Below are 27260 nucleotides of genomic sequence, written 5' to 3'. Positions count from 1 at the left end.
CCGCATGAACCCTGTTTTGTAGATATTTCTTTCCGCCTTGCCATAGCTTCATCCAACAGGGTCATACTTCAGACATATGCATCTGTCAGGTACATCTTACAAGCAGCCGAAAATGTGTATATTTTGATGAACGAATGACTTCTGGGTTTCAACATTAAACTCATAGCTTTTAAGCAGATGAGCCAGTGTTTAGCAAAATATTAGAGCCCTTTTCTTACTTTCATCTCTCAGGCCTTGTCTCCCATCATCGGCCAGCTTTAATGCAAAGATTTAGCCTTTGGAAGTAAGCAAAGTGTTAGGAGGGGCTGCATAATTTTCTAGGATGGTGAATGTTTTCTCTTCATCTGCTGATTTCTGCTTTTATTGACTCTACACAGATATGTCCTTAATGCCTATAAACTCTATTTTACAACTTTCCTGCTATTCCTACCTGGCAGCAGCATTTCACGTGTACTACACTAGCCATTTTCCCTCAGAGCCCTAAAAGATTTTGAACTTCACCATTTATGCCAACTTTCTGTCTCTAATAGGGTCGCTGGAGGTGAAGTGATGATAAAATAATGAGTAGAAAATATTTCATTTTCTTCTTTTAATCTGACCTCAGTCTTCACAAACAGATGTTTTACACATTTTAATAGGTGGCACACCGAAGAATTAAGCCTGCCTTTCAGTATTCTAAACTAAAAGCTTCAAAAGACTTTCTCTTTCATGTTAGACACACACAAACATAACTTTGCTCTCATGTATCCATCACAGCATAAACCTATCCCTCTAGCTCTGTAATAATGGATGGCAAAGAAACAGTTTTATCCCAGACAATCTCACGGGGTCCCTGTCTCTTCACGAATGAAGTCAGGCAGCCGTGAGGCACCGCACAGGAATGTAAGTTTAGTGAACAATATGGAGGAGGAAAGCAAAGCGACAAGACCTGACAGAGCCTTTCTTATCTTTCCCCAAATCTGCGGCACCTGTCAAGAAAGGGAAGCGAAGAACCGAGGCAATTACATACATAATTCAACAGAAAAACCAGGGTTCTCCTTCATGAGCTGCAAGACCAGTGTCACCTATCCGAGTTATGTAGATGACAGTCTTTAAAGAAATTTACCTCGTGTGTGTGTACAACCATATTATGAGCGATTAACCTTCACAACCTGTTCCTGAAAGGAGGGAAAAGGCTCAAACATTTTGAGTTCACCAGGCTTTCTAATAACATCTCTCCCTTAGGAGAGATCTCAGAAGAAATGGGTGACATAATGACTCACGGAAATGAAGACGCAAGTGCAGAGAAAGAGTAACTAGATGGAAAGGGAAAAAGTCAGGGTGTGTAAAGTCCCTTGGAAACGAAGAATGAGTTTTCTGGCTTCTAATAGGGTGGTGTACCTAAGAGCTTTGTTTCCCCGAGACCAGGGTATCAGGAGCACAGAGAAGAACTGCCATTCCACTGCCCCGGAACACAGGAGTCCGGCACAGCTCGTTGTGGTTGTGTTGTTTTAATGCACTTCACTTCTTAGAAGTAGTTTTAGATTCACAGCAAAATTGAGTGGAAAGTACAGAGAGGCCCAATACACCCAGTGCCTCCCCACATGTACAACCTCCCCCATCATCAACATCCTCCCCTCAAGACTGGTACATTTGCTACAGTCGATGGACCTAGATTGACACGTCATCATCACTCCAAGTCCACAGTTTATATTAGGGTTCACTCCCGGTGTACATTCTGTGGCTTTGGACACATGTGTAACGACAGGTATAGCCACCATTGCAGTGGTGTATGCTGCCCTAAAAATTCTCTGTGCTCTGCCTGTTCATCCTGCCCTCCCCGCTAACAGCTCTGGATCTCACGGACGAAGCCAATGTCAAGAGGAAATCAGGGCTTTAATCATCACTTTTTGCATTCTCTCCTTTTTAAGGGACATTTAGTCCCTTAGAAAGGCTGGCTGTCCTCACTTCTGTGTGTGCTTGCACCTGTGTGTGTCAATAAGCAAGTGAAAGAAAGTAGTCTTGAGCCAGGAAGGAAGAAGCCAGGTATGGTGGCAAGTGCATGCGCTCTGGAGCCAGAGGAACCTGCATTCTTCTTCTGCCTTCTCTGCTTACTAGCCCTGTGGCTGAAAGTCTTTAAGATCTCTGAAGGGTGAGATTTCAGAATCTCAGCTTCCTTATCTACCAAACGGGATAGTATCCATTCTAGGGATACCCGAGACATTGAAATAAGATGACTATATAATGTGTATAGCATATAATATTTCCCTTCTGCCTAGGAAATGGTTAAATAATTTAAGAAGAGAAAACTCTGGGGTGTGAACATCTTAAGGATAAAAATAGATGGAGTCACAGCGAAATGAATGAATGCCCCAGGATTGGAGTGTCATGTCAAGATCTGTGCCTGTGCTAGAAAACGAAGATCTTAGCATAAATGGGCAAAGCAGGGTGTTATTCAGTGAATAAATGACCACTGAGCTCCCACTGCTTAACTGAGGATACTTCTCCACTTGGCTCATTCGAATATAATTGCCCATTAGGCAGCATTTAACCATAATCATGTACTGCTCACAATATTTCACACCATTGTGTGTTTAAAAATGTGTATTCTTTCTCTGGATTTAAAAGTGTCAGGTGTTGGCACTTACAACTGAAAAGGCAAGAGCAGGGCAGGCAGAAGCCCTCAGCGGGGAGTTTCATGCATATTTGGTAACTCTGCACCTGAAGTCTGCACCAGGGCTTATGCAATTTATGTCTCACTTCAGTTCAACCTGGTGCCTTCTACCTGCACAGGGCAGCTCCTGTGAGCTAATTGTGCCTTGTTATTTCGGCAGGACTTAGGAGAGAGATGATTACTGGATGTATTCATTCAGTGACATTTCACTGCTCCTGGATCACACCCGCCTTTACAAAGCTCTCCCGCCAGCTGCCCAGGGACACTTTCCCCTCCACCCACTGCCCCCCGAACTCCCATATAGTAACTTCGAATTGTCTACCTTTCCAAGAAATGGACCCCTCGGTGGCCAGCACTACCTGTACTATTTGTTCTTACATTTGGAGGTAGCTCAAAGGGGCTGGAATCTTTCAGGATTATCTCTCTCATTCTGTTTACTTCTTGTTCTTGGCCCAGATGTGCTTCAGGGAAACCTGGCTGAATTTTCTCCTGTCTTTGAGACTACCTGAGGATGAATTAGTGACGACTCCAGACATTTTCTCCCTGCCCTCTCAAGAAGCTGTTCTTTGAAAGGTATGTCACTCACAAAATGGTGACATTCGTTAATTCTAGGTGGTAGATACAAACCTGTTTATATATTGTTCTTTGCCCTCCTCTGTATGTGTTAAAGCACAGAATAATTAAAATTAAAAAGTTGTGTGAAACAATTCTTGGTGTTTCGCATCTTTGCGCCTTGCTGCAGGAAACCCTCAGGTGGGGAGGGGTTGAGGGCAGCTACTAGGACCAAGAAAGGTCCTCTTGAAAACGTGAATTCTAATTTGTATTTCAACCCAAGCTTACTGTAAGTATCAATACAATTTAAAATACTAGAATTGGTCATGTAATTCTTTGAGTGCATGGAACAGGATCTCCCCCCCAAATCAGTCCTTTCCCAGCAGTGGATGGGCTGAAAACCCAGGCACCAGTCAGTCAGCTCCCTTTCATCCGGCATGGCCGTGTGAACACTTCAGTTGGCTTACTTTTTTAATGAAGTGATTTTTAATGAAGCAAGCTGCGAATTTAATAGGTACCTTAAAACAGCTTCTTTGTAACTAAGCTTTAAGTAACGAAGCGACTGCCAAATTAATCACCAGAACCAAGAGAAAAATCCAAGACTGAACAACTGCAGGATCAAGCATCGCTGGACTTCGGTCAGCAGGCAGGTCATCTCAGCTGCTGGACAAAGGATGGGGAGGCCGGTGGCTTGCTCAGCAACCTTATCAGAGGTCAGGGAAGTGCTTGGCCAACACTAAGGGATGCTGCGGTACAACGTACTCCTCACCACTGTTGGTGCTGTTACCCCGTCTCTTAGTGGTTTATTTATTGTGTGGTGTTGAACCAGCCACTAATAATGTGCGGACAATAGAAGAGAGATCATTAAGTTCAGTCTGTGTTACCCTGGAAGAAAGATGTTGGTAGAAAGAAATCACATAGCATTAGCGAACTCTTTTCAACTCTTTGAAAGACATCACCCAATTCTGGAATCTCAAATGTAAATAGTGGGCACATAATGCAAGAGGGTGAAGAGGGCTGGGTGGGTGTAAGCAAAAGGTAAGGCCTGGGGGGACTGGAAAGTGCATGCATGTCTCACCTGAAGGCATTCACACTAAAAAGTGTTCATTCAATAAAGCACACCTGTGTGCGTGAATGAGGTCGCCAGTTGGCTAGTTCTGCTCTGTTTCACTGGTGAGGAAGCTGATGCGTTAAGAGGAGAAATGACTTGTTCAGGTTCTCACTGAGGTGGTGGGCAGCCAGCTGGCTGTCTCATGGTTCTAGAACAGTAGCCACGGCCAGGATGTTAAGCCCTGCTAGGAAAAGTCACCGGCACAGATGTCACTCAGTGGGTCTTTGCCGTGTTGTCCGGAAAACAGACACAAAGTCCCTCCACACGCTCCCCTTTCTGGTACATTATCTTTCCTTTGTCTTTCATGCTACGAGTCCTGACTCTGCTTTGGGAGGCCTTAGCCTGGCCTGGAGCGGGTGGAAGTGCTGCCTCTGGGAGATGGAGCCATAGAGGAGGGGCCTGATCAGCCCCAGGAGAGCTGAGGACCTGTGCTCAGTGCACAGGAAGGTGGGAAGTGGGAACTCCTGGTGGGTTCAGGTAAACCCCTCCCCCATCTCACTGTGCAAATGCTGCCGCGGTGCTTGTCTTCCATTCGTCCCTCCAGAATACAGGAGGAGAGAGCGAGGCCTGAGTGCAGCTCCTGAGACCTTCCTTCCTCCTCACTGGGATCTTGACCTCACATAACCACCGGAAACCTGTGTCTTCATCTACCAAATGGGTAAGACGATCGTTTTCCCCCAATACTATGGTGAAGCCTTTGCCTGACCAGAGTTTGGATTCAGAAAGGCTTGACAAACGCCAGCTGGGCCTGAATCTTTCCAAACGGCCTGGTCCTCCCCATCCCCCAAAACCTTCCTCTGACTCGGGCAAGTGTCTCGCTGCCAAGCCCTGAAGCATACATTTTCTCCCCACTGGCTACCAGTGGTACAGGGCTCCTGCCACCTGCCATTCTTGAAAACCTCATGGAGGACTGATGACCGAACGGGAGCCAGGATTTGTGAGAATCATCACATTTGTTGTGTGGCTCAAAGCAGTGGTGCTAGTTTGTGTCATATAAGCAAGCCCTTGTCTGTCTGTCCTGAACTGTAAGGGCAAAGGGTCATTTTCTTTGATTTACAACCACAGGCCCCAAATACGATACAGGGTTTGCAACTGGGGGAGGGAAGGTTCTCCATTCATCCGTTTATTCAACGAACAGAGGCTTCGTGATTGCCTATCACATGCTGTGAATATGGTCCAGCCACCTTTCTCACTGGCCTGCCCTTCGCTCGCGGGTTGGAATGAAGAGGGGAGCTTGCCTGCCTTCCTTCGAGGAAGTAGGTGGTCCTCATGCCTGGGAAGCTTTCTCAATCAGTTTACACCCCCTCTGGTGTCATTCCCTAATTATCCCAATGCTACAAGGGTTTGCTGATGAAAATGAATACTCTGAAACACAAAGCTCACGTTTTTACTTCCAATAATACATTAAAAATCAAAACCAGGGACTTCCCTTGTGGTCCAGTGGTATAGAATCTGCCTTCCAAGGCAGGGGACGTGGGTTCAATTCCTAGTCAGGGAACTAAGATCCCACATGCCGTGGGGCATCTAAGCCCGCACGCCTCAACTAGAGAGCCTGAGTGCTGCGAACTACAGAGCCCATGCGCTCTGGAGCCCGTGCGCCACAACGAAAGAGAAAACCCACATGTCACAACTAGAGAGAAAACCGTGTGCTACAACTAGAGAGAAGCCCGTGTGCCGCAAGGAAAGATCCCACACACCTCAACGAAGATCCCGTGTGCCGCGACTAAGGCCTGACGCAGCCAAAAATAAAATAAAATAAAATAAATATTAAAAGGAAATCAAAACCAAACCAAACCCACTACAACGAAGTGAGCAACGTCCTCACCTAAGTCTGATAGAAACACAGTAGGAGGGTTTCGGTGAAGTCTCAAATCTATTAAATAGTGAAGCACCAAGGTACAAAGGCATTTCTTCACAGCAGTTCAACTCTGCTCCCTGTTGTATAGCTAGAGATGACACTGAATCCAGGGCACACTTTAAAACCATTTTCCTCCAGTGACTTAAAAAAAAAATTATAAATAAAAAGTTTGAAAAAAAATCCTTAATCCTCAGTTCCCTTTATATCCTATTATTCTGAGTAACTGATATGTGTGAAAACAGTCTGTTTCCATTTAGCTCAACCTCTGACTCACAGGGAACAGCTTTAAAATTGTTCATACGATTCTTATCAGTCAGCTGGGGTTGGGTAAAGGAAATAGGAATATGGAAACCTAATCACTCCTTCTGTGAAACATCACCGTGTCTCCCTGATTGGAGGAAGATCAGATCCTAGGAAGCCTTTCCTGCAGGTTTCCACCATTTCCTGGCTGTTTCACTTTAATCACGACATGGTTGAGCTGACCTATTACTTCATGAGTTTCCCGGGCAAGGGTGGGTGTTACTGATACACGTCTTAGGAAAGCCCACTGGCAGATATTCCCATCACTGGAAGCTGATGTTGCAGGCATGCTACTTGCACAGAGCAACCTGGGCTTCCTTGGCAAACCGCTCAATCCGATATGCAATCATGGCAACAGGCTGAAGTCAAGGCGCACGTTTTTGGGAACAAACTGTGATATTTTTATTGGTTTGCTGTATTTCACCCTTATAAAAGAATGGTATTAGAGTTCAACTTACAGATAGAAATGAGGAAAACTGAAAACAAACAGGGAGGAGACCATAAAACTACCCAGCCTGGTCATTCCGTGAATCCTTTTATGGTTAGTGGATGTCTATTTTCTGCCAATACCAGGTCAATATTTTGGAGCTAATTCATCTGACAAATCGCCACTGGGTACATTTTCCGTCATCAACAAAAAATATGTAGCTTTCATGAGAGAAGTGCTGGCTGTGTAGGTATGATATGTATGTGGGTTACATCTGCTCTTCCTTTTTGCTATGGACGGTTCGAATGCTTTCCTTTCAAGCTTTGCCCAAGTAGGCACAGATCTTAGGAGATTTACCTTAGCTGGACAGTGGAGGAAATTCATCCACAGTTGAATAAACCGGATGATCGCAATGCAGCTCTCTTGGGTTGAAACTAACTCTTGTTATACTTGCTTACTTAGCACCAAGAAAATATTTAGGGTATAAAACTGGCAATGAACTTAAAAGACTAACAGATTTAGTTCCTCCATGTAGGTGGGTAAGTAAGCAGACACACACAAGCAACTTACTGAAGTATAATTTACTTACCATACAATGTACTTATTTTAAGTGTAGAATGTATTTTTTTGCCCAAGAATTTGAGCCTTATAGAGGCCAAAGAGATCACAGAGAGCCTGTAGCTCACCCTCCACACTGCAGCTCAGAGAAACAGCCACACCACCCAGATGGTCAGTGGTAAGTGGAGAGGTGATACCCTATTTGGAGATGCTAATGGTAACCAGCCTATTGATTTGGCCATTTTGAGTAGAAACTCACCCTTTTGCAGGGAAAGGGAGGAAAGACTTTATGTAGCAGCCTGTGTAGAAGATGGCTCTGGGTTCCTGATATGTTCAAAATGAACATCTAACTGCTGGTTGCAGAGAGTGTAGGAAAAGATGGAAGGGGAAGTGCCTTCCCAGCAGGAATACTGAGGAAGACGAAGGCTTACGGTGAATGAAGGACTGAGAGTTTACTAAAGAATGGGAGTCTGAGGTGTTACAACAATTCCGACTGATGTAACGTCTGGATGCTGACAAAATTTATAAATGACTTTTTCAACCACTTCCTCTAGCAATGGCGTTGTTATATCCCATTGATTTTGAAATGAAATGTTACGGAATTTTCTTGCTTTAATGAGAAGGCAGATCCAACTGGTAAATAAAGTAATGATGAAAGCAATTAAAAGAGTGGAAATGAGAAATGAAGTAACAATACTCCTAATGCTTAACCCAAATAGGCAGGTTTTGCTGATTTACTAAAAAGATTCATGTCCATCTAGAGGTAAACATATTGGGAAGCAATGCTCACTGTGAATAAACCCGCCCTTTGGTAAGAGGATAAAAGTCAATTAGTAATGTCATTTGTTTAAAAATCTGCCTGCACCTGGTTCTCATTTGTCCTCCAGCTGAGAAACCAAAGACAACTTCTTTTTCTTGCTTGTGGTCAAACAGCAAGTTCATTTCGCCATGGGATGATCAAATGGCCAGCCTCCCCGGCTTGAGAAGGTCTGCCTTTCACTTTCAACTTGTTCAATCATCATTAACTCTGAAAAATGTCACATTCCATTTGTGCAATGAAAATTTCACCACCAGTGACCGTTTGGGTGAAGTTTTTGTAGGCGAGGCCCTAAATCTTGCAGAGCACCTCACACATTCTCAAGGTCATTTGCCTCGTTTCCTTGTTTAATGACAGTTGCCTAAGATGCTGGAGTCTGTCTGTAGCCTGACATCAGCAGCTCTGAAGAAACCTCTGTGTTGGGGTACGTGTCCCTCTCTGAGACTGAAAAGGTTCACACATATGTGTTATCTGACACGCACGCACCTACACCCCCTCCTTTGTTATCTATTGTATTATGCATACACACACTGGGGTTTTTACCAAGCAAAAGTCTTCTTTACTGGGGATAGACTGGTAAAAAAAAGACCACTGGATGCAACCCATTCAAAGCAGGGTTTCCTTACTTTGGGAAGTCGGCTTCCCTGGACGAAGCTGCAATATCAACTTGGGAAGATTCCAAAAAGTTTCTGGAAAGGAGAAATAGGCTTCTTTTTAACGTTTGCCACTGGGCTTGGAAGTCTGCACCTCCTTTGTTTATTATTTAATTATATTTCCCCCTCTGCAGAGAAGTTCTGAAATGCAAATGCCAACGAATGCGGCATTGGGCCAAATCCCTCACAGCACTCTACAAAAACGAATTTCTGGAAGTGGATGTCACGGAGCAAGATACCTAAATTAAGAGGTCACCTGATCCAGAATCTTAAAGAGAAGCATAGTGTTTATTGGGGCAAGTCAAATAAATTTTGTGCCATTTGGCAAGCAAGTCATAGTTAAAACAGGCCCCAGTTACAAGTCCTGATTAAATTTTCAAGGTCAAAACCAAAAGAATGTTTAAGCTGAGCTCCCTATAGAGTCTTAGTGCCAGGGCGCTAATACACCATTTTAAATAGCCTCCAAGAAGGGCTTCTTGATTTCTAGCTCTAGTTTAATGTCAAAGTTCCACTGGGTCAGCTGCTGAAATAAGGAGGAGGTTATCAGCCTGACTGGATTATAGGCACAATGTGTTGGTCCCTTTCAACTAGCTATGCTTCATAATGTATTAGAATATTTCTTGTTGCCGATATCCAAGTTTTGATTGACTAGAAGTTGGGGGTAGGAGAGAAGGCAAAAATAATCTAATAATTTTTTCCAATTCCCCCAGTTAATACAAGACCAGACCCTGGGTCTAAAGAAGCATCATATGGCCCCTAAAATAGGAAAAGGAATGTCCTGACATTTTAATGGCTGAGTTGACAGCATCCCTTTTAAGAAAAGAGATTCCAATCCTAAGAATCTCTTTAAGAAAAGAGATTCAGGTTATTAGCTGAAAAAAGCTTGCATGTAATTTCCTAGGAGAGACTGATACTTTTCTTATTCAAACACTTGAATATGTATCTGGTATTATAAGTGTATAATAAATATTAACTCATTTAACCCTCATAGTAATTCCAATAGGTGAAGTCACTTACCTAAGGTCATAGAACTATTCAAACCCAGAAGTCTAGGTCTATATGCATTATACAATGCTACTATTTTTTTTCACAAAGACTCCTCAGACTAGGCAACCCAAATGCCCATTTATCTGTTGCTTCAAGGTGAGCAGATGGTGTGCAAAGAGAACAGTGTTTGATCTGTTTGCTCCACGTCACAGGAATGGGAAATGGAGATCAAGTCTCTAAACGTCCCTTCTCACACTGGTTTCTCCCACTCTCTCGTCTCCACCTTGTGGAGGTCACCTCTCTACTGTTGGCTCCTTAGTGCTGGCTCTGTCTGTCTGTCTCTCTCTCTCTCTCTCTCTCACACACACACACACACACACACACACACACACACACACACACAGAGCTATTACTGTGCTTCAGTGAAGCTGCACAGGGTTTGTGATCTGGGCATAAAAGCAGACATCATTTGCTCATTAGAGTTAAGTTTTCAAGACGTGCCCCAATTACTGACCTCCACTAACGGCCTGGGTTTGCGCTCGACTGCAAACCTGAAGTGGCAGAGTTCACAGTAGCTGGTGTTTGAGGATGACAGCCAGTGCTCCAGGCAGCTCCGATGAATTGTCCCCAGGGTCCCTGTACATTCACATGGAGAGAGCAAGTCCTCTTGGCTGCTGCCCTCGTGGCAGATCCTGCACATCGGCCGGTCATTGAAGGGGCTGCAAGAGAAGAAGGGGCACCTGCTGGTAACGGGCTGGAAACCACTGCCATGCCGTGGTCCTCTGGCTCTGTGTCCTTCGGACCCTCACCCGAGGCAGCTGCTCAGAACAGACACCTGGTTTACAACCCGAGATCTACACTGGCACGCAGTAGTGGGAGCTGGGGTCCTTGGGCGTCTACTTCTGTCAATACAAAGAAATAGGGGGTGACCAATACCAGAGCAGGTAGGACCAGGGTCATAAGCGAGTGAAAAGGAGCAATGTGTTAATTTTACCTTAGACATCGAAGTAGTTCAGGCAAACTACCAATCAAAAAATAAAAATCATCCCTAGCTATTAAGAAGTTGTTTTGAAACGACACCAATTGTAGTTTCTAGACAAGCTGCATCTTTTGAACCAGGCTGGGACACTTTTGAATGCCCAGAGGTTCCTTTCCTTTCTTCTTTCAGTGGGATAGGCGAGTGAGAGGAGGGAAACGGACTGGCGGCCTACCTTGAAGCTGCCACACAGAACTGCAGTCTGAGCCAGAGCACGACGCTGTGGCAGCTTGGTCCTTGGAGCTTTCCTAGGATGCACTTTGGGACGCTGAGGACAGTAAGCTGAAAGTGAGTAATGGTACGTGCTACCAAGGTGGCCTCAGTCCACAGCTTGGCCTTTAACTTGGAAACACCACCCCTGCACATTCTGTGAGGACACACAGGGTAGTGGTTTTTGAGGCAGGCTCTGGAGTACAGCTGCCTGGGCTCGAACAGCAGGTCCGCTGCTCACGAGCTGGCTAACTTTGGGTGAGTTACAGCATCTCTCTGGACTTTAGTTTCCTCATCTGTAAAATGGGCACAAAGCATGGTGCCTTCCTCATATGGTGACTGTGAGGATGAGAAAAGATAGTCCAGACTACAAGCTTAGAAGAGGGACTAGCACGTGGTAAGTGCCTAGTTAATGGTAACTATTTTCGCTTGTAGAAAAACTCAGGTTGGGGAAAATCAAAAAACATGGCCCTCATCACATAAGTCAGAGGCCAATGGAAGGCTCAAACCAATATGGCCTCACTTCTCAATGGATACTGGAGGAATATCCCTCTCCGATTAATGTCTTCTTATATTGCTAGAGGTCCTTATTGGGTATTAGATTTTAAAATGTCATCATTGTATGCGTCAACCCAAGGACCAGACTCTTTACCCACCCTCTCCCGCCTCTTCCTGTCCCCCAGAGATGACAGTGTTCCAGGTTTATGCCCATCACTCTCTTTGACTCCATCTTTGTGGAAAGGCCTTTCTGGGGATGATCCTGGGAATGAGTGAAGGCTAAAAGGGGATTAAAAGAGGAAAGGATCTCCTTCCCACTTGCCAAAAGACCCCCTCCTGCTCAGGGGTGGGAAAAGAAAGTTTAAAGAGTTGACTTTTTTCTCTCATTATTACTGGCCTCTGTCATTCACACTGAACCAAATGCGTGTAAAGCTGTAAAAGCTCTGGTTTACGTTTCTATGTGGTAGAACACACACACACACGCACATTGGCTCACAGGTCTCAGTCGTTTCAGCTCTGCAGACTGTTCTTCCTGATCAAATGAGGTGATTGATGGCTCGAAGGTGATGGGGGCCTATGCAGACATAACTCTCCGTCTCAGTTCACAGCAGAGCAGTGATGCTCACTCCCTCATCGTATACTGAGTTCTACCTAACTGATGGTTACAAGTTTTCCCAGAGGTGGAAAAATATACATTGACCTCTTAAATTTTTTTCCTATTTCTTCCCTTTGCAATAGCCACACGGATTGAAAGTAGATGGCACATGGATAATGTTTACAACACGTGGCAGTGTGTGAGTCCCTGTCTGGTGGCCACCATGTGTGGGGCTAGGAGGGGAGGACAGAGAATGTTGTGGTGTCACTAGGAGTCCTGCTGCAGGGGCACGTAGGTGGGCCTGTATCTGCACCGGAGGGGTTGGCTGAATTGCTCAGACCAAAGTAAGCCGTCGAGGTCTGAGTGACTGACTCAAAGTTTCAGGGCCGGAAGTGTCAGCACTGAAACCAACAGGCAAGTCCAGTATTTTACAGTCGTAAGTCCCAATCCCACTTACCCATTCTGAAACTAACGGAGAAGCCAAGGAGTACCTAGTGGCCAGGCAGCCTGTGGCTCTCAACCTGCCAGTGGGCAGCAAGAGCACCAGAGGAGACCTCCAGGGACAAAGTGCTGGCCTGGATAAGCCGTCTCCGGGCTGCTCAGAGCCTTCTTTCTGGCTCCGGTCTATCACTCGGGGGAGACAACGATACTTCACGGGGCAGAGTGTGTATGAAGGATCGTGGCTGGGATGCAGGGAGAGCGAAGAAGGAAGCAGCAGAAGAGGCCCCCATGTGGGGATGCGCCAGAGGAGACTCCCCCAGGAAGTAGCTGTGGACAGCCCCCACCACGGCATGCTGAGTAGCCTGCATGTCAGAACGTCACTTCAAAAGTTTTGCCCACATATCCAATCACTTTGGCTCAGTCATCTGAAACCAGGGGCCTCCTCCATTCTATTCTAACAAAGGGCTACCTTTGTTAGCACCTGGAGACAACGAAAACGTAATTACTGTCGTAAGGTCAACATAACAAATGTTAAGCAAGCAACCCTGTGTCTTGTGGGATCCTCCCCTGCCTGCCTCTCTGCAAGTGTGACTTTAAGCGGAAAAGTTCACAACGTGAGTTTTATCTTTTTGCCCCATTGCTATAGAAACGGCCATGACAGAACATGTGTAGTTTTTTTTTTTTTTCCCCCTCCCAGTACCTCCTCTCACCTGACACAAAGACCTGAGCACTAATTACATTCCCTTTAGCATTTCCCATCTGACAGCCCTCCGAATTGATTTTAACTGTGGTACTACCTCTGGGTGGCAAGGGTCCGCACTACTGTTGACAGCAGCTGCCCGTCCTTGGCTGAAACTTGCATGACATACTGTGGCTGCCCATTCACTAGGCTGCCACAGTCCTCCACGGTCTTCACCACCGGTGCAGCTGAACTGGTGCAGTCTGGCAGCACTTCGGGCAGGTGACTGCAGCGGCTGGTTGTCATGGTAACGGACAGCAATTACTCTGCTAATGGTTTCCACATTCATACAGGATTTCCATCTAAGAGAGATCAGAAAACAGTTTACTTGGTCAGGGTGGTTAATAGAAAATGGACAATTACAGGCCACCATCATCATGTCATTATTTAATAGAAATAACAGGGGTGGCCTAGACGCCGTACATTATCTCGCTACCATTTAAAACGCACGCGCACACTCAGCCCACAAGAAACAGTGGACGTGGTTATGAACAGGACAGCGAGCGTGTCGGTGTCCGTAAACATCGAGGATCAGAGAGGGGAGGGCACGATGGCCCTGCAGCCAGGTCTGAATCGAAGATAAGCACTTCTCGCAATCTGGGCCAGAGAAGCAGTAAGTCTTCGTTAACACTCTGTCAAAGTTACTAGAACCATTATTAAAACCGCTTGGGGGGATTTCCCTGGTGGTCCAGTGGTTAAGACTCCACGCTTCCAACGCAGAGGGCCTGGGTTTGATACCTGGTTGGGGAACTAGGTCCCACATGCTGCAAGTAAGACCCAGTCAGCCAAAATTAAAAAAAAAAAAAAAAATGCACCACCTTTCTGACTTTTCCCATATCTGTGTTCCATAACACAATTATCTGCTCAATGTGTCTTGAAAATTACTTTCCTTTAAAAAGTTAACCTATTTTAGCCTTGTCTTAAAGTTATTCATGAAATGATAAGTTTGATGAGCTTGTTATATATATTTGTAAAGGACATTACAATAAATACATTAGTACTAAGTTTTTGGGTTTTTGTGTACCACTTAAAATCCAGGGACACTTGCCTTATCATAGGGGAACACATAGGCAAATGCAAGAAACTGATGAATGAGATCTCTACCACCTATGAAGAATAATCCATTCTTAATAAGGGCCTTACCTCGCTGACACATAGTCTACCACATAGAGTGCAAGAAATTCTGTTCCCAATCTGTGTGCTGTGGGCTTGAACTTGACCTCAAGTTCAAAGCATTCAGACCCAGTGGAGTAAGGAACCCTGCTGCATCCAATAATAGAGCTGCATGTGATGTGTAAGAAATAGAGGACTTAAGAAACTTGCAGGAGGAATTCTTTATGTCTAAAGGTGGGAGGACACAGTTTCATGGTCCGTATGGACCATCTCTGCCCAGTCTGCTCACCTCGAGCTCCTAAGCCTGGGACAGCCTGGACTCAGTGGACAGTGGCAGGCTTGATGGATAGACTGAGTTCCTGTCGATAACCAGTCTGGGTGGTCAAGGCCCCAAGTCTAAACAAATTTGCTTCCCAACCCTAAGAGCATGTTTGGAATTCCTCAAAGGGTTATTTTCTCCCAGATATTTGTTACATTTTACTGGATTCTTACAGGTTTGGAAAATAGGATCTGCCCAACTTCCAGAACAATGTGCATCAACTGGACGTTCTCAGGAGGAGAACGCAGTGTTTCCAGATGAACTTGAGCTGACACTGTCCCTGCTGACAAGCACATATCCCACAGGCCTGACCATTGGATGGGAACGGAATCCCCTCCTTCCTGCTGAGGTGTCTGGCTGGCTCCCTTTCCTGTTCTCCTAGGCTGCCTCTAGTCCTCTCAGGGTCTGCGGTCTGGCCTCTTCCAGGAGCCCTTTGGAACCTGGCAATGGGGCGAGGGCTGTGGACACCAGCCCTGGTCTTAGGCCTGATGTGGGGCAGAGGCAGGGCTGCCCCTTCCATGTCACTGTCACGACTCTGGTGGGCTTCTCAACCCCCAGGTACCAAGCATTCAAGAAACACAATGAGATGATTAGCTAGTATACTTTTCCTTGTTAAAGAGGATTTGTTGCTTTTTTTTTTTTTCCACATTGCAAAAACAAGAATATATGTTACAGAAAGTATAGAACAGCACAAAGAAAATGAAAATCACTCAAAACCCCACCACTTGAATAACCACAGTAAACTTTTTAAGTTTTGGCAGGGTTGGCAGGGTGGAGTTGATTTGTAGCTGGGGCCACAGAACAAAAAGGATGTTCAAAGGTCGGCTTCGAAATCTATGTCTAACCCCTGTCCCCTGGCCTGCCTTTATAAATCCCCATTGACATGATTTTAAATTCTCATAATGCCTCACAGTCACAAAGTGTAACTTCCTGGCACAGCTCTTTTGCTTCACAAGGCAGCCACAGATTAAGAGCCAGGGGTGTGTTGGCAGGAAAAGCAGACACAGTGACCTTCCTGCCTCACGGAATCATTATGTCTGGGTGCAGTCTGAGAGTCTATTTTCGGGTTTTGCATTAACTCCAGCTCAGAGGGCCAAGCATTCCCTCCCTCCACTCCACGGAGCTGGAAGGAGGCAGAGAAGGGATGTAGAGTGAGAAAAGGAGGCCAGGCTGGTCAACGGTGAGGCTGCCCTTAGTGAGGGGAATGCCACTCAGACACACAAGGTTCCCAAGTTCATTCACTTATAACTAGACTGGATTAAGTCCTCACTAAAGGAAGTAGTTCTAAATGTCTGACCTAAATCTGCAATAAAATGCCCTTAAAACAGTTCTGGAGGGCTACCCTGGTGGCTCAGTGGTTGAGAGCCCGCCTGCTGATGCAGGGGACACGGGTTCGTGCCCCGGTCCGGGAAGATCCCACATGCCGCGGAGCGGCTGGGCCAGTGAGCCATGGCTGCTGAGCCTGCGCGTCCGGAGCCTGTGTTCTGCAACGGGAGAGGCCACAACAGTGAGAGGCCCACATACTGCAAAAAAAAAAAAAAAAAAAAAACCACAGTTCTGGAAGTAGAGTTTCCTTAAAACTGTAGTTTCACCTCTGGTTGATATTCTTCATTTCACTTGTCTTCTCAAAGGTGAAAGGGATATTACCCACCATCTGATCAGTTTATTCCATTCACAGAGAGTGCCAGGCACTGAGTTGGGCATAAAGAAATAAAAGGCTCCTCAACCTTGCCTTCTTCTGCAAGCAAGCCCTGGCTCTTTCCCTCGTGCCATCTCTGCAGAACCCTGAACCCAACTTAGGATTGAAATGATACTCGAGTCCAGCACTCACTGAAGAACACGCCAGCACCTCCACTGACCAGCACACACCAGAATAACCCTGAGATACTAAGTCCTGCATGCCAGGGTGAGTCCGCACACTCCTCAAAGACCATGTCTCGAATTGAAAGTGGGGTGGGAGGGGCTACACAGACGATTGGCACCTCGATCCTGGTGGGAAGCACTGAGTTGGTTCCAGCCCCAGAGAGGGAATCAAATCAGGTGGAGGGGGAGAGAAGGAAGCACACCTCCCCAACCTCAGTCAAAAGAAGCCCAGGGTGGGCTTCCCTGGTGGTACAGTGGTTGAGAGTCCGCCTGCCGATGCAGGGGACACAGGTTCGTGCCCCAGTCTGGGAAGATCCCATGTGCCGCGGAGCAGCTGGGCCCGTGAGCCATGGCCGCTGAGCCTGCGCGTCTGGAGCCTGTGCTCCGCAATAGGAGTTACCAAAAAAAAAAAAAAAAAAAAGAAGCAGCCCAGGGGCTGAGATCAAGGTGTGGGGCAGGAGTGGGCCTTGCAGGCTGTGGGCACCAATTGGCATGCATATGTTGTACCTCAGGCAGTGACAAATGGCCCACTGCATTTCCCTCTCTCTTTCAGAGCCACCTGGGAAAACAGCAGGCTGCTGCCGTGGATGCTAGAAAGAGCTGAGCTGTGGGTTTGTAGCCTAGCACTGGTCTTCCACTGATCTTTCCACAAAATTTCAAGTGCCATTTGACTGCTTTCTTATCAATACCGCCCCTAGGAACTCCACCCAAGAGCGCTGCTCTCTGGGATTTCTCAGGACAAAAAGCATGATGCTGGGAGGGAGTGGTGTCCATATACACTTGAAACCTCAAATTACACTGATAGGAGGAGTTCTTTGTTGGCCAGGCTTCACACCTTATATAATTCCTCAGGCTGAGAATAAAGCATGATTTGGCATTGGCCAAGTTCAGCTGCACTCAGTGGGAGGGCTGGGAATAGGTGGATGAGAGGGAGACAAATAGAAAAGGAAGGAGTGGCTACAGAAATGAAAGCCTGATTAGACAATGGTAAAGATAAAAAGGCCTGTCTGTGAAACTGTGACCCCTTTAAAGGACAGAGTACAGTTTCATAAAAGCAAGGACCCAACCAGGCTGCACCTAATTGTGGCTGCGTTTCTGCTGTCAGTAAGTGATTTCCATGGGAACATGGCTGGCATCAAGAGGATGCGTCCAGAGGACGAGGGGGAAGGGCAGGGAAGAGAGCCCCGCTCACCTGTGCAGCCCTCTTGCCTCACAGCCCCTGAACCTCCATAAGGACCACAGAGTTATGGGCAAGGCTCTGTTCTTAGAGGCAGGACACCCAAGCTTGCGCCCTGGCTCACAACATGCCTGCGTAAACCATTCAGTCTCTCCGACTTTGCTGAGATTACTTGCATTTGAAATTAGGGTATTGATACTTCCTGAGCCAGCTCCTCTGGTTGTTTGTGAGGCCTCAAATAAGACGAGACATGCGAACGTGCTCTGGAAGCTGGAATGAGCCGTGCACAGGGAGCCATGCACATGCACATTTTATTACTATATTAACCTTTCCTGCTCTTTTCCTGGCCTGGGTTGCATCTCTTCCATCTTGTATAACTGCTCTCCTCCATGGCTGGTCAGTTTGTACCCACTGCTCCCTCTGGGTCACACCTGAGCCCTGACATTGTGCCACTCCATCCCTCCCCGCGGGGAGCACAAAGGGAGTCTTGCTTGCAGCCTGTGTCTCCTCACCCTCCCAAGACCTGTCACCTTCACACTCCCCAACACAGGTTGCACTTTTCCATGAAAATGTTTAGTACAGATACCCGATGAAAAAACTGCTATTATGTTTGGTATTCGTGTCTATTTTTTCCAGCAGCTACCATTATCTTAGCTAATTTAAATACACTGGAAAAGAAAACACAAGCCACACCCAGCTGCCTTTTTAAGCCTGCTTCTATCAGAACTGCATTTTCAGTGCAAGTCAACTTTAATCTCTCAGATGTAGGATAAGAAGGCTATTTTGGGGAGGTACCTGGTGCGTTGGCATCTCTATTTGGGTATAAAAATTACCCACAGGATTTAAAGGTGAAAACAAGAGCATAAGGGTGTGTGTGCCCTGCTGCTAATCTGGTCGTGTGGGCTGCATGGGCAGCGGTCTGAGCGCCCAAGCTCCGCGCGGCAGTCTAGAGCCAGACTGGACCTCCAAATTCAACCCTAATGCTAATTCCAGAGATTTTAAAAAGTAGGCTCCTCAGGTGCTCAATATGTCCTGGAAGGGCCCTGTATGACCTCCAAAGCCAGAGTTGGCCAACAAAGCAAATCAAAGGATTCGTTCATTATTTTATCCATTCAAACAAGCATTTTTTGAGAACTTACTAGGTATTCCTAGGAAGTTTCTGGTGGTGCAGGGTCTAACCATTTCAAGTCCTGCTTTACATTTCCCAAGGGAAAGCACAGGCCACCAAACAGTATGGAGTGTTCCCCAGACCCTCTCCAGGGCTGCAGAGCCATGAGGACATGGCACCTTCCCGCTAGTAATCACACCCTTGCCAGTTTGGGGGATACCACCCAATGCCCTACATTTGAGGGAATGAAAGTGCAGAACTATGGAATGGTTAGATGGCTTTCTGCTCCCACAGAGCTGTGCATCATTAATGCTGTTCCAGGATTCAGAAAACTGACCTTAGTTTTACATGAGCAAATCTGCCTCAAAAAGGATCTCAAAAATGTCTTTTAGTCTCCTTCGAGGAGCTGCATACTCAGGGAGCAAGGCCTCCTCTAATGAGGCCAAGGAATGGATGATACAAGTCGGTCAGTGATTGAAAGGGGAAAAAATAGCAATAATGGCCTGTCCAGGAACTTTCTCCTCTGAGTTGGATTTTTAGACTTTGAATTCTAAGAACAGTCTCTGAGAATAGGATCGCTCTTTGATAGAACATTTCCCTGGCTTTTCAGGCATGTTATAAACAGACAGTGCACTGCATGGCTGATGGACTGACTTAAGAGTATCCTGAATGTTCAGAAAAAATGAAGGCAGGCAGGAAATCACACACTGACCTTCCTTTCCAATGGAAATGGAGCACATGACTAATTTCAAAACCATTAACATGTAAAAGCAGCATATTTCTTCTGAGAATATGGCACAAAGGCTCTCCAAGGAGATTGCTGGGACATGATTACCAGCAACACTTAAGTTTTCAAAAACGCACCAAGGAGGCTATTCACTAAGAGTGTGTTAGCGGCAAAATAGCTGCTTCATTAAACTTAAATAGCCGCAGCAGGGCTGTGCCTACAGACCCAAGCTACCAAATTATACATTTCTTTTCTGGATGCTTCACTGACCTCATTATGTAGAGCAGAGAGTTTGTCATTCCAAATAAAGTAACCATCCAAGTCTTTATAAACATGTCTATCAGGTGTTTGATGAGTCTGCAGAGTGAAACACTGGGAGCCCAGTGAATTAAAAAAACAAACAAACAAAAAAAACAACTTCTCTTTTTGTCGTTTCATTCTTCCCTGCTATGTGCTCATTGTCACACTTACAGAGCAGAGTAAGCAGGTGAAATGCCTGTTTCTGAGCATGAAGGAATTTTTGATTTGGGGGTTATGGCATTTTATTGAGAAACGTGTAAACACCAACGATGAACCATGGGAAGAAAAAAACCCAGACCAGCATAAGGCAAGTTGGATCCAGAGAGAGTTATAGCTTGTTCCCAATGTTCTTTTTGAAATTGATATCCAGTTATTTATCATTTCCAATCCACGTTATTAATTCTGATTCTCAGCCACAAGAAGTATCAGGCTAAGTTTTCTTCCATTTAAAATTACTATATATTTTTTTCAGCCAGGTAAAATCCTCTAGTTCTGCTGAAGGCAAATCAAGTAACGATTATCATATTTATACATATTTTTTCCCCTCAAGAAGTACTCATGAAATTAATTCAGATTTTGGAGGCTATCCCATTTTTTTCACTTCATTTTAATTATATAGAGGAAAATGGCAATTAAAATCCTACAACAACCCTGTGTGTTCAGAGGCACAGCGACAGCTGAATCACACTTGTAAATAACAATTGGTCCTGCACAAGGAGCCCTGCTGAGCTAGGGGAGCCATGGGGAAACAGAGCTGCCTGGTTGGGTTCCAGGGGCTCGGGAACCATCAGGGCACATCAGAAAAGTTTAAACGTCAAGTTTAAAAAATAGAGGGGAGCAGGCAAAGCAGAATGAGATGTTCATGGGACGTTACTCAGAGATGAGAAAAGTGTATGCTTCAAATGATATTCAGTGCGCCCAGTGCCAAACGGCTACCTGTTCAGCGTAAGGAAGGTATGGAGGGTACGGCACACTGACCAGGATGTCTGGTGATATGGAAGGAAAATATTTTGGCTACAAATGAGGGCTGAATACGCTTTAAGGACTACAAGTTCTGGATTTGTGGATAGGTTCATACACATCTTCCACCAGCCTCCAAGTGAATGCCCGCCATTAAAGGAAGTTGATTTGGGGTTCATTCCAAGTCATATCTCACCCTCCTCCATACAAACAACTTGGTACTAGCTACACAGATGTGCTCCATCTTGACCCCAGCCTCCCAGAGCTTGGAATAAAGCCAGCTGTGGCTTGTTTTAAGCCCCAGGGTTCCTTGGGGCTTTCCCCAGCTGCATTTCACCAAGACCATGGGGAGGTTGCAGTCTTGTTCTCTCACGGGGTAGGGTCCAAGCTCTGCATTCTGCCAGGCTCCGAGGCCCAGGTCTCCCTGCAGTGTTTGCTGGAGCCCCAGGAGACGTTTGGCTGGTGGACCTCCATTTACACACGAGGATATCCGAAGTTACTCAGCTCGCCAAGGAATAGTAAGGCAAATGCAGAGCAAAGACAAAAACTCTTTGGATTTTGCTTTTTAGCTCTGTCTTTGGCATTATGGGTGGGCTCCCTATCATATGCTTCATATTACTGAAAGTCCCCCAAACGCCACTGGTTCTTTCCCATGTGGTCAGAGTCTCCGGGTGTTTCTGTGTTGCCTTTGTACATACTTGGCTTTGGATTCAGGGGAACCTCTGGGAGCCTTTGTGGGGGAGGGGACAGAGCCCTAGTTTTGGATCAAGGAGTCCTGGCTTTGAACTGCTACTCAGAATTTACTTGGCACTAAGCCTCAGTTTCCTCCCTTACACGCTGGACCTGGGGTAGGTATGTGCCTGGCCTGTGGTGGTCACTTCGTAACGGGCAGTGCTTAAGATTGCAGTGTAGCAGGGTCAGCTCATATCAGCCGAGGACCAGGGTGGGGAAGAGAGGTCCCTTCCAGACCGTACCTCTAATCCCCTTGCCTAGCCCACCCCTCTGTAGTCATCCTTACTACCCTACCATCTTCCCAAGCGAATGTCTTTTGGGGGCAGAACTGCTGACAGTTCTGTTTTGACAGTCTTGTATAACATAGGTAAAAAAAGACAGAAATGCTCCCTGGAATTACTCTTCTCAGCTCTTGGACACTGCTCCCCTTTCCCTCCACTACACACACACTCACACATACACACAAAAACCACAGTTTCTTTTTATTGGTTCCCTAGAATGTGTCCAGTCTTTTAAACCATCAAGATATAAACAAGCACAAGAAAAAACTAACACTTAGCCAAGGACCAAGTTATCTGAGATCACTTTATCACTTAATTTCTTGACAGTTGTATACTCTGGATTCTTGTGGACCGTGAAATTGGTGGCAAATAGGGCCTCATTCGTATTGATACTTCCTATTTACCTCAATGCAAAGCGCTTCCAAACCCCTTCAAAGGGGCCTCTCAGGCCTTCTGATTTCTAAGTAGAGCACATGTCCCCTCCCACACTTGCTCCTCTGGCCGTCTGTCCCATCTTGCCCTGCATCTTGAATTGATGGTTGCATTGGCCCCGCATCTTACACAGCCCACACCCATTGGAGTGTCAGCTTCATCTGGACATTTTTTAGTGTGAGAACCAGCCCACTCTCTCCCCAAGCCTCCACCGGAGCCGAGTGTTTAAAGTCTGCTAGAAATGCTCCAGGGCATCAGCTTACGTGGAGGGCTGTCTTCCCTTAGGCCACTCAATCACTCAGGAGGAAGGTCCTAAATCAAATATCTGGTCTGTTCATTTCTTTGTGTATTCGTCCTTGCAAAAATAATGAGTGAGGTTCCTTAATGTGACCCCTCTTGTTTGACAGAAACAAAAACAACCCTACATGGACACTGAATTAACTTATTATCCAAGACCAAACAACCAAATATTAAAGCAGAGGTCTACCTTTACTTTAAAATTTTCATCTGATGGTAGTTTTCCTTCAGAACAGACAAAAAAGTTACACTATTAATAGCAATAGTGAGGGTCTATTTTTCTATTTTCATAGCACTATTCCTTTTCTATTCTCTAATTACTTAATAAATACAGTGGGTCTTTACTGCCTTTGAGGGTGAAAATAACAGTTATACCCCTATGGAGCTTGTTCATTTGCTTTATGGGCTAAAAAATCTCTAGTGTGTCACAAATTAACACAATGTTCCCGAGGACTGTGTTTTACTCTTGACTCTCCAATTTCACTAATAAATGTGAAAAACACATGTAGCCAGATAAGTCCCTGGAGACCAGCCACCGCAGACACTGAAGAAAGCAAGTTATTCCAGCTAAGATCAGCATTCACTTTCACATTGGAGACTATTTGTCTCCCAAATTCTCCTCCAATTGCTTGACATGAAGCAATGAAATTGGTTTCCAGTGACTACCCCCAAAATCTTAGAAAACTAGTTTTCTTTTTTTTTAAATAAAGGATATCTTCAAAAAAAAGAAAAAAACATAAAAATTTTGATCATCAGATAATGACCTTTTTCTAATCACATCTCCAGTGGATTCCCCACCACCTTCTGAGACAGCTGTTACTCTTTTTAAAAAATATTTTTATCAAGAAAAATTTCAAACAAATAGGGAGAAAACTACAGTAACCCCACATATTCTTCATCATCCCAATCTAGCAAGATTTTGCTACACTTGTTTCACCCTTGCTTCCTTCCTTCCACCCTATTAAGATTTTTATGCAAGTCTCAGAAATTGTCATTTTACCCCTACATACTTAAGTATGAATTTCTAAAAATATGAACATTTCTTATAGAACCACAAAACCATTATCATACCTAACAAACTTAATAATTCCTTGGTATCATCTGTTATCCAAACTGTATTAAAATTTCTCCAACTGTCTTGAAAAATCTTTTATGGTTGCTTTGTTTAAATGATCCAGACAAGGTATAACATTTGGATACATCTAAGTCCCTCTCACCTGCACACAGCCACTTCCCTTTTTCCCCCTTGCCAATGTCTTGCTAAAGAAACTGGCACAGGGCTCCTCTTAAGCCCCATCCCAATAGCTACGTTCTTAATTTTTCTTGTAGTATCATTTAACTTTTTCTTCTATCCCCTGTATTTTCTGGAACCTTACTGATTGGTTTAAGTTCAAGTTCAACTCTTCTGCAACAATAGCTCATGTTGTGTACTTACCTATTGCATCAGAGCGGGCAGGCTCCTAAGATAACAATGAACCACTTTTAGAGGGTTCAGGCGAGGGCAGCCTGATTCCTCCATTGTGGAGTTCCCCATAACATACCTAATGGGCTAATGATTGCATCCCATTTATGACAGGTGCTTGAATCAATGATTTCATTTGGGGGCTACAGAATTATGCTTTTCCAATTCTAACTTCCCTTCCACATTTAGTGGCTAGAGTTCTCATGTGAAAAAGAATTTTCCTTCATCAACACTTGCAATCTGGTCATTCTGAAATACAATTTGCACAGAGAAGCCATAATAACTGCTTAATTCTTTCCTTTGACTGCCAGTTTTCAGAGTAAGGAATTGGTGCTTTAGGTACATCCTATAGTAACTGAGTTGTTTTTGTTGCTTTCTATGTTATTCTTAAAGGTCCATCTGTCTTTATTGAAATTAAAAAAAAAATCAAATCACCACCCAATAACTAACCCTTCTGCTTGAATATAGAGAACTGGATTTGTAATGAAAAAGGACACAAAATACGTCTGAGCCCAAGTCCCTGCCATTGTGTATCTCTCTTCTCACTGGAAGGCCAGGCACTGTTTCCCTTGCCTACTTTGGTATACGACTCTTGTCTTTAGGGTTGATAGAGTCTTTCCCTAGGCTGAACACTCCCTGAAGGCAGAGGTCTTCTGCATTTACTGATCCCTTAGGAAAACAAGAACAATCTGAAAATCTACCCCCTTCGGCTTACTGCGGCACAGTTGACTTGGTGTCACTTGCTCCCGTGAGCAAGTGACTTCCACTGTCTTATCATTCACTGAATATATCTGAAGGTGCCGCCAGTGTAGAAGCCAGTCGGCAGAACTACACCACTTCAGACTGACTAGCTAAGGTCATCAAGTCTGTACTAGATTTTTGGGCTTCGTCTGTGACCCATCAGGAAACCATTCCTGTCCAATGAAGCCTGCAGGTGCCATCTGGCACGGCCACACCCAGCTCCAGGCTGCAATGGTGGCACATTAACACGATGGGCAAGCTTCCACTAGGGGAAGAAAGAAACTGCATGTGGGTGAAACTTGCACATGTATGAGAAACAGCTCCCTTTTCACCTTCTCACTAATAAGGGTGAAAACATTCAGGCCATTCAGAGGTATTCGCCACTGAGGCATTTATAAGTCTTCCTTAACAACGGCTGACAAGTGTCTCTGAGACGACAGGAATCCAGGGTCTTTCTTTTTTGCTCTCTAAGAGCAGAGATATTTTCTGCCCATTATTGCCTTGTTTTACTGACAGGCATCTGTCAGTTAGACATTAAAACAGAGTGATAATGGGAAGATCATATGCTGGCTTTGTCCACACACTCCAAGAGGGAAGCACTCATGAAAAATGTGTATTTTGGTAAACCTAGACGCTCATGTGCCCACCTGCATTTCTATTAAGTTGGAAACTGAGTATAGAATAGCAAAGCAGTGAGAAGAGGAATAACAGAGGGATGGGATCAGAGGAGATTCCTAAATGGCCCTGCAGACACCAGTGTGGGGATCCGCTGCTCTGTGCAGGAGGGGGATGGGTTAGGAAATGCTCGCCAAAGATGATGAGCAGGATAGCAGCAGTTTTTTTCTGGCTTAACTGGAGCTCACTGAGAGCTGCTGAACAGGGGAACTGGCAGAAAACATCTTCCATGGCTCTGTAAACGGAGGATGTTCACACATTCTGAAATAGCGTAAATACTCCCTTTTGAAACAGAGGTAAAAAAGGGAAATGCACATTTTAAATAAACTAATAAAAGCAATTCAGTTCCTACTGAGAATCTTCTAGTAAATAGTTCTCTGTCAGAAAGTAATATTGTTACTCAGATATTTGAATCTCCAGTCATATGTTCAGGTTCTGACTTCTTGGCTAATGCAAGTAAAAGCATATCCTACACACACACACACACACACACACACGCGCATGCCCCGTATAATGCCATCTTTTTTTTCAATCAAATAAAACTTTAATTTATTCAATTAATGATTATAGTAGAATGCCATGCTTATGCTGACAATTCACCATAAAATCTTACCATTCTGTACTGAGCCATAGAGCCTAGAGACTACTCAAGTATAATCCCTACTGTAAAGTTCTAATATGTGCACAGTGGGAGGAAAATAGGTGCCATCGTATTCAGTGGCAGTAGTCAACTTGAATAGGACAGAAGCCAGAAATCACTAGCCTCACCAGTAAAAAGTGTTACAATTTTCTTTTATAATTAAAAAAATTTTTTTAACATCTTTACTGGAGTATAATTGCTTTACAATGGTGTGTTAGTTTCTGCTGTATAACAAAGTAAATCAGCTATATGTATACATATATCCCCATATCTCCTCCCTCTTGCGTCTCCCTCCCATCCTCCCTATCCCACCCCTCTAGGGGGACACAATGCACCGAGCTGATCTCCCTGTGCTATGCAGCTGCTTCCCACTAGCTTTATGTTACATTTGGTAGTGTATATATGTCAATGTTACTCTCTCATTTCATCCCAGCTTACACTTCCCCCTCCCTGTGTCCTTAAGCCCATTCTCTACGTCTGTGTCTTTATTCCTGTCCTGCCCCTAGGTTCTTCAGAACCATTTTTTTTTTAGATTCCATATATATGGGTTAGCATTTGTTTTTCTCTTTCTGACTTACTTCACTCTGTATGACAGTCTCTTGGTCCATCCACCTCACCACAAATAACTCAATTTCATTTATTTTTATGGCTGAGTAATATTCCATTGTATATATCTGCCACACCTTCTTTAGCCATTCATCTGTTGATGGACACTTAGGTTGTTTCCATGTCTTTCCTCCCTCTGCTATATTTTGGAAGAGTTTGAGAAGGATAGGTGTTAGCTCTTCTCTAAATGTTTGATAGAATTCGCCTGTGAAGCATCTGGTCCTGGGCGTCTGTTTGTTGGAAGACTTTTAATCACAGTCTCAATTTCAGCGCTTGTGATCGGTCTGTTTATATTTTCTATTTCTTCCTGGTTCAGTCTCGGAGGGTTGTGCACTTCTAAGGATTTGTCCATTTCTTCCAGGTTGTCCATTTTATTGGCATATAGTTGCTTG

At 44.9% G+C, this 27260-nt stretch overlaps 1 protein-coding gene across 3 annotated transcripts in view; it reads right to left on the bottom strand.

The window, feature by feature from the left end:
• MARCHF3 (membrane associated ring-CH-type finger 3) overlaps window positions 1–27260 on the bottom strand; it is a 150329-nt gene that overhangs the window by 28870 nt on the left and 94199 nt on the right. For all 3 annotated transcript variants that reach the window (XM_024757185.1, XM_024757186.1, XM_024757187.1), the window contains exons 2-3: window positions 13494–13737; window positions 10431–10635 (exon numbers count right to left, since the gene is read on the bottom strand). In XM_024757185.1, coding sequence (XP_024612953.1) covers window positions 10431–10635; window positions 13494–13681 — 393 coding nt within the window. In that variant the 5' untranslated portion in view covers window positions 13682–13737. The remainder of the gene's footprint in view (window positions 1–10430; window positions 10636–13493; window positions 13738–27260) is intronic.

Source organism: Neophocaena asiaeorientalis, unplaced genomic scaffold (genome assembly GCF_003031525.2).
Source record: "Neophocaena asiaeorientalis asiaeorientalis breed wild unplaced genomic scaffold, Neophocaena_asiaeorientalis_V1.1 scaffold149, whole genome shotgun sequence".
NCBI lineage: Eukaryota > Metazoa > Chordata > Mammalia > Artiodactyla > Phocoenidae > Neophocaena > Neophocaena asiaeorientalis.
The sequence above is the reverse complement of the archived record's forward strand: the minus strand, read 5'-3'. Positions and strand labels throughout refer to the sequence as shown.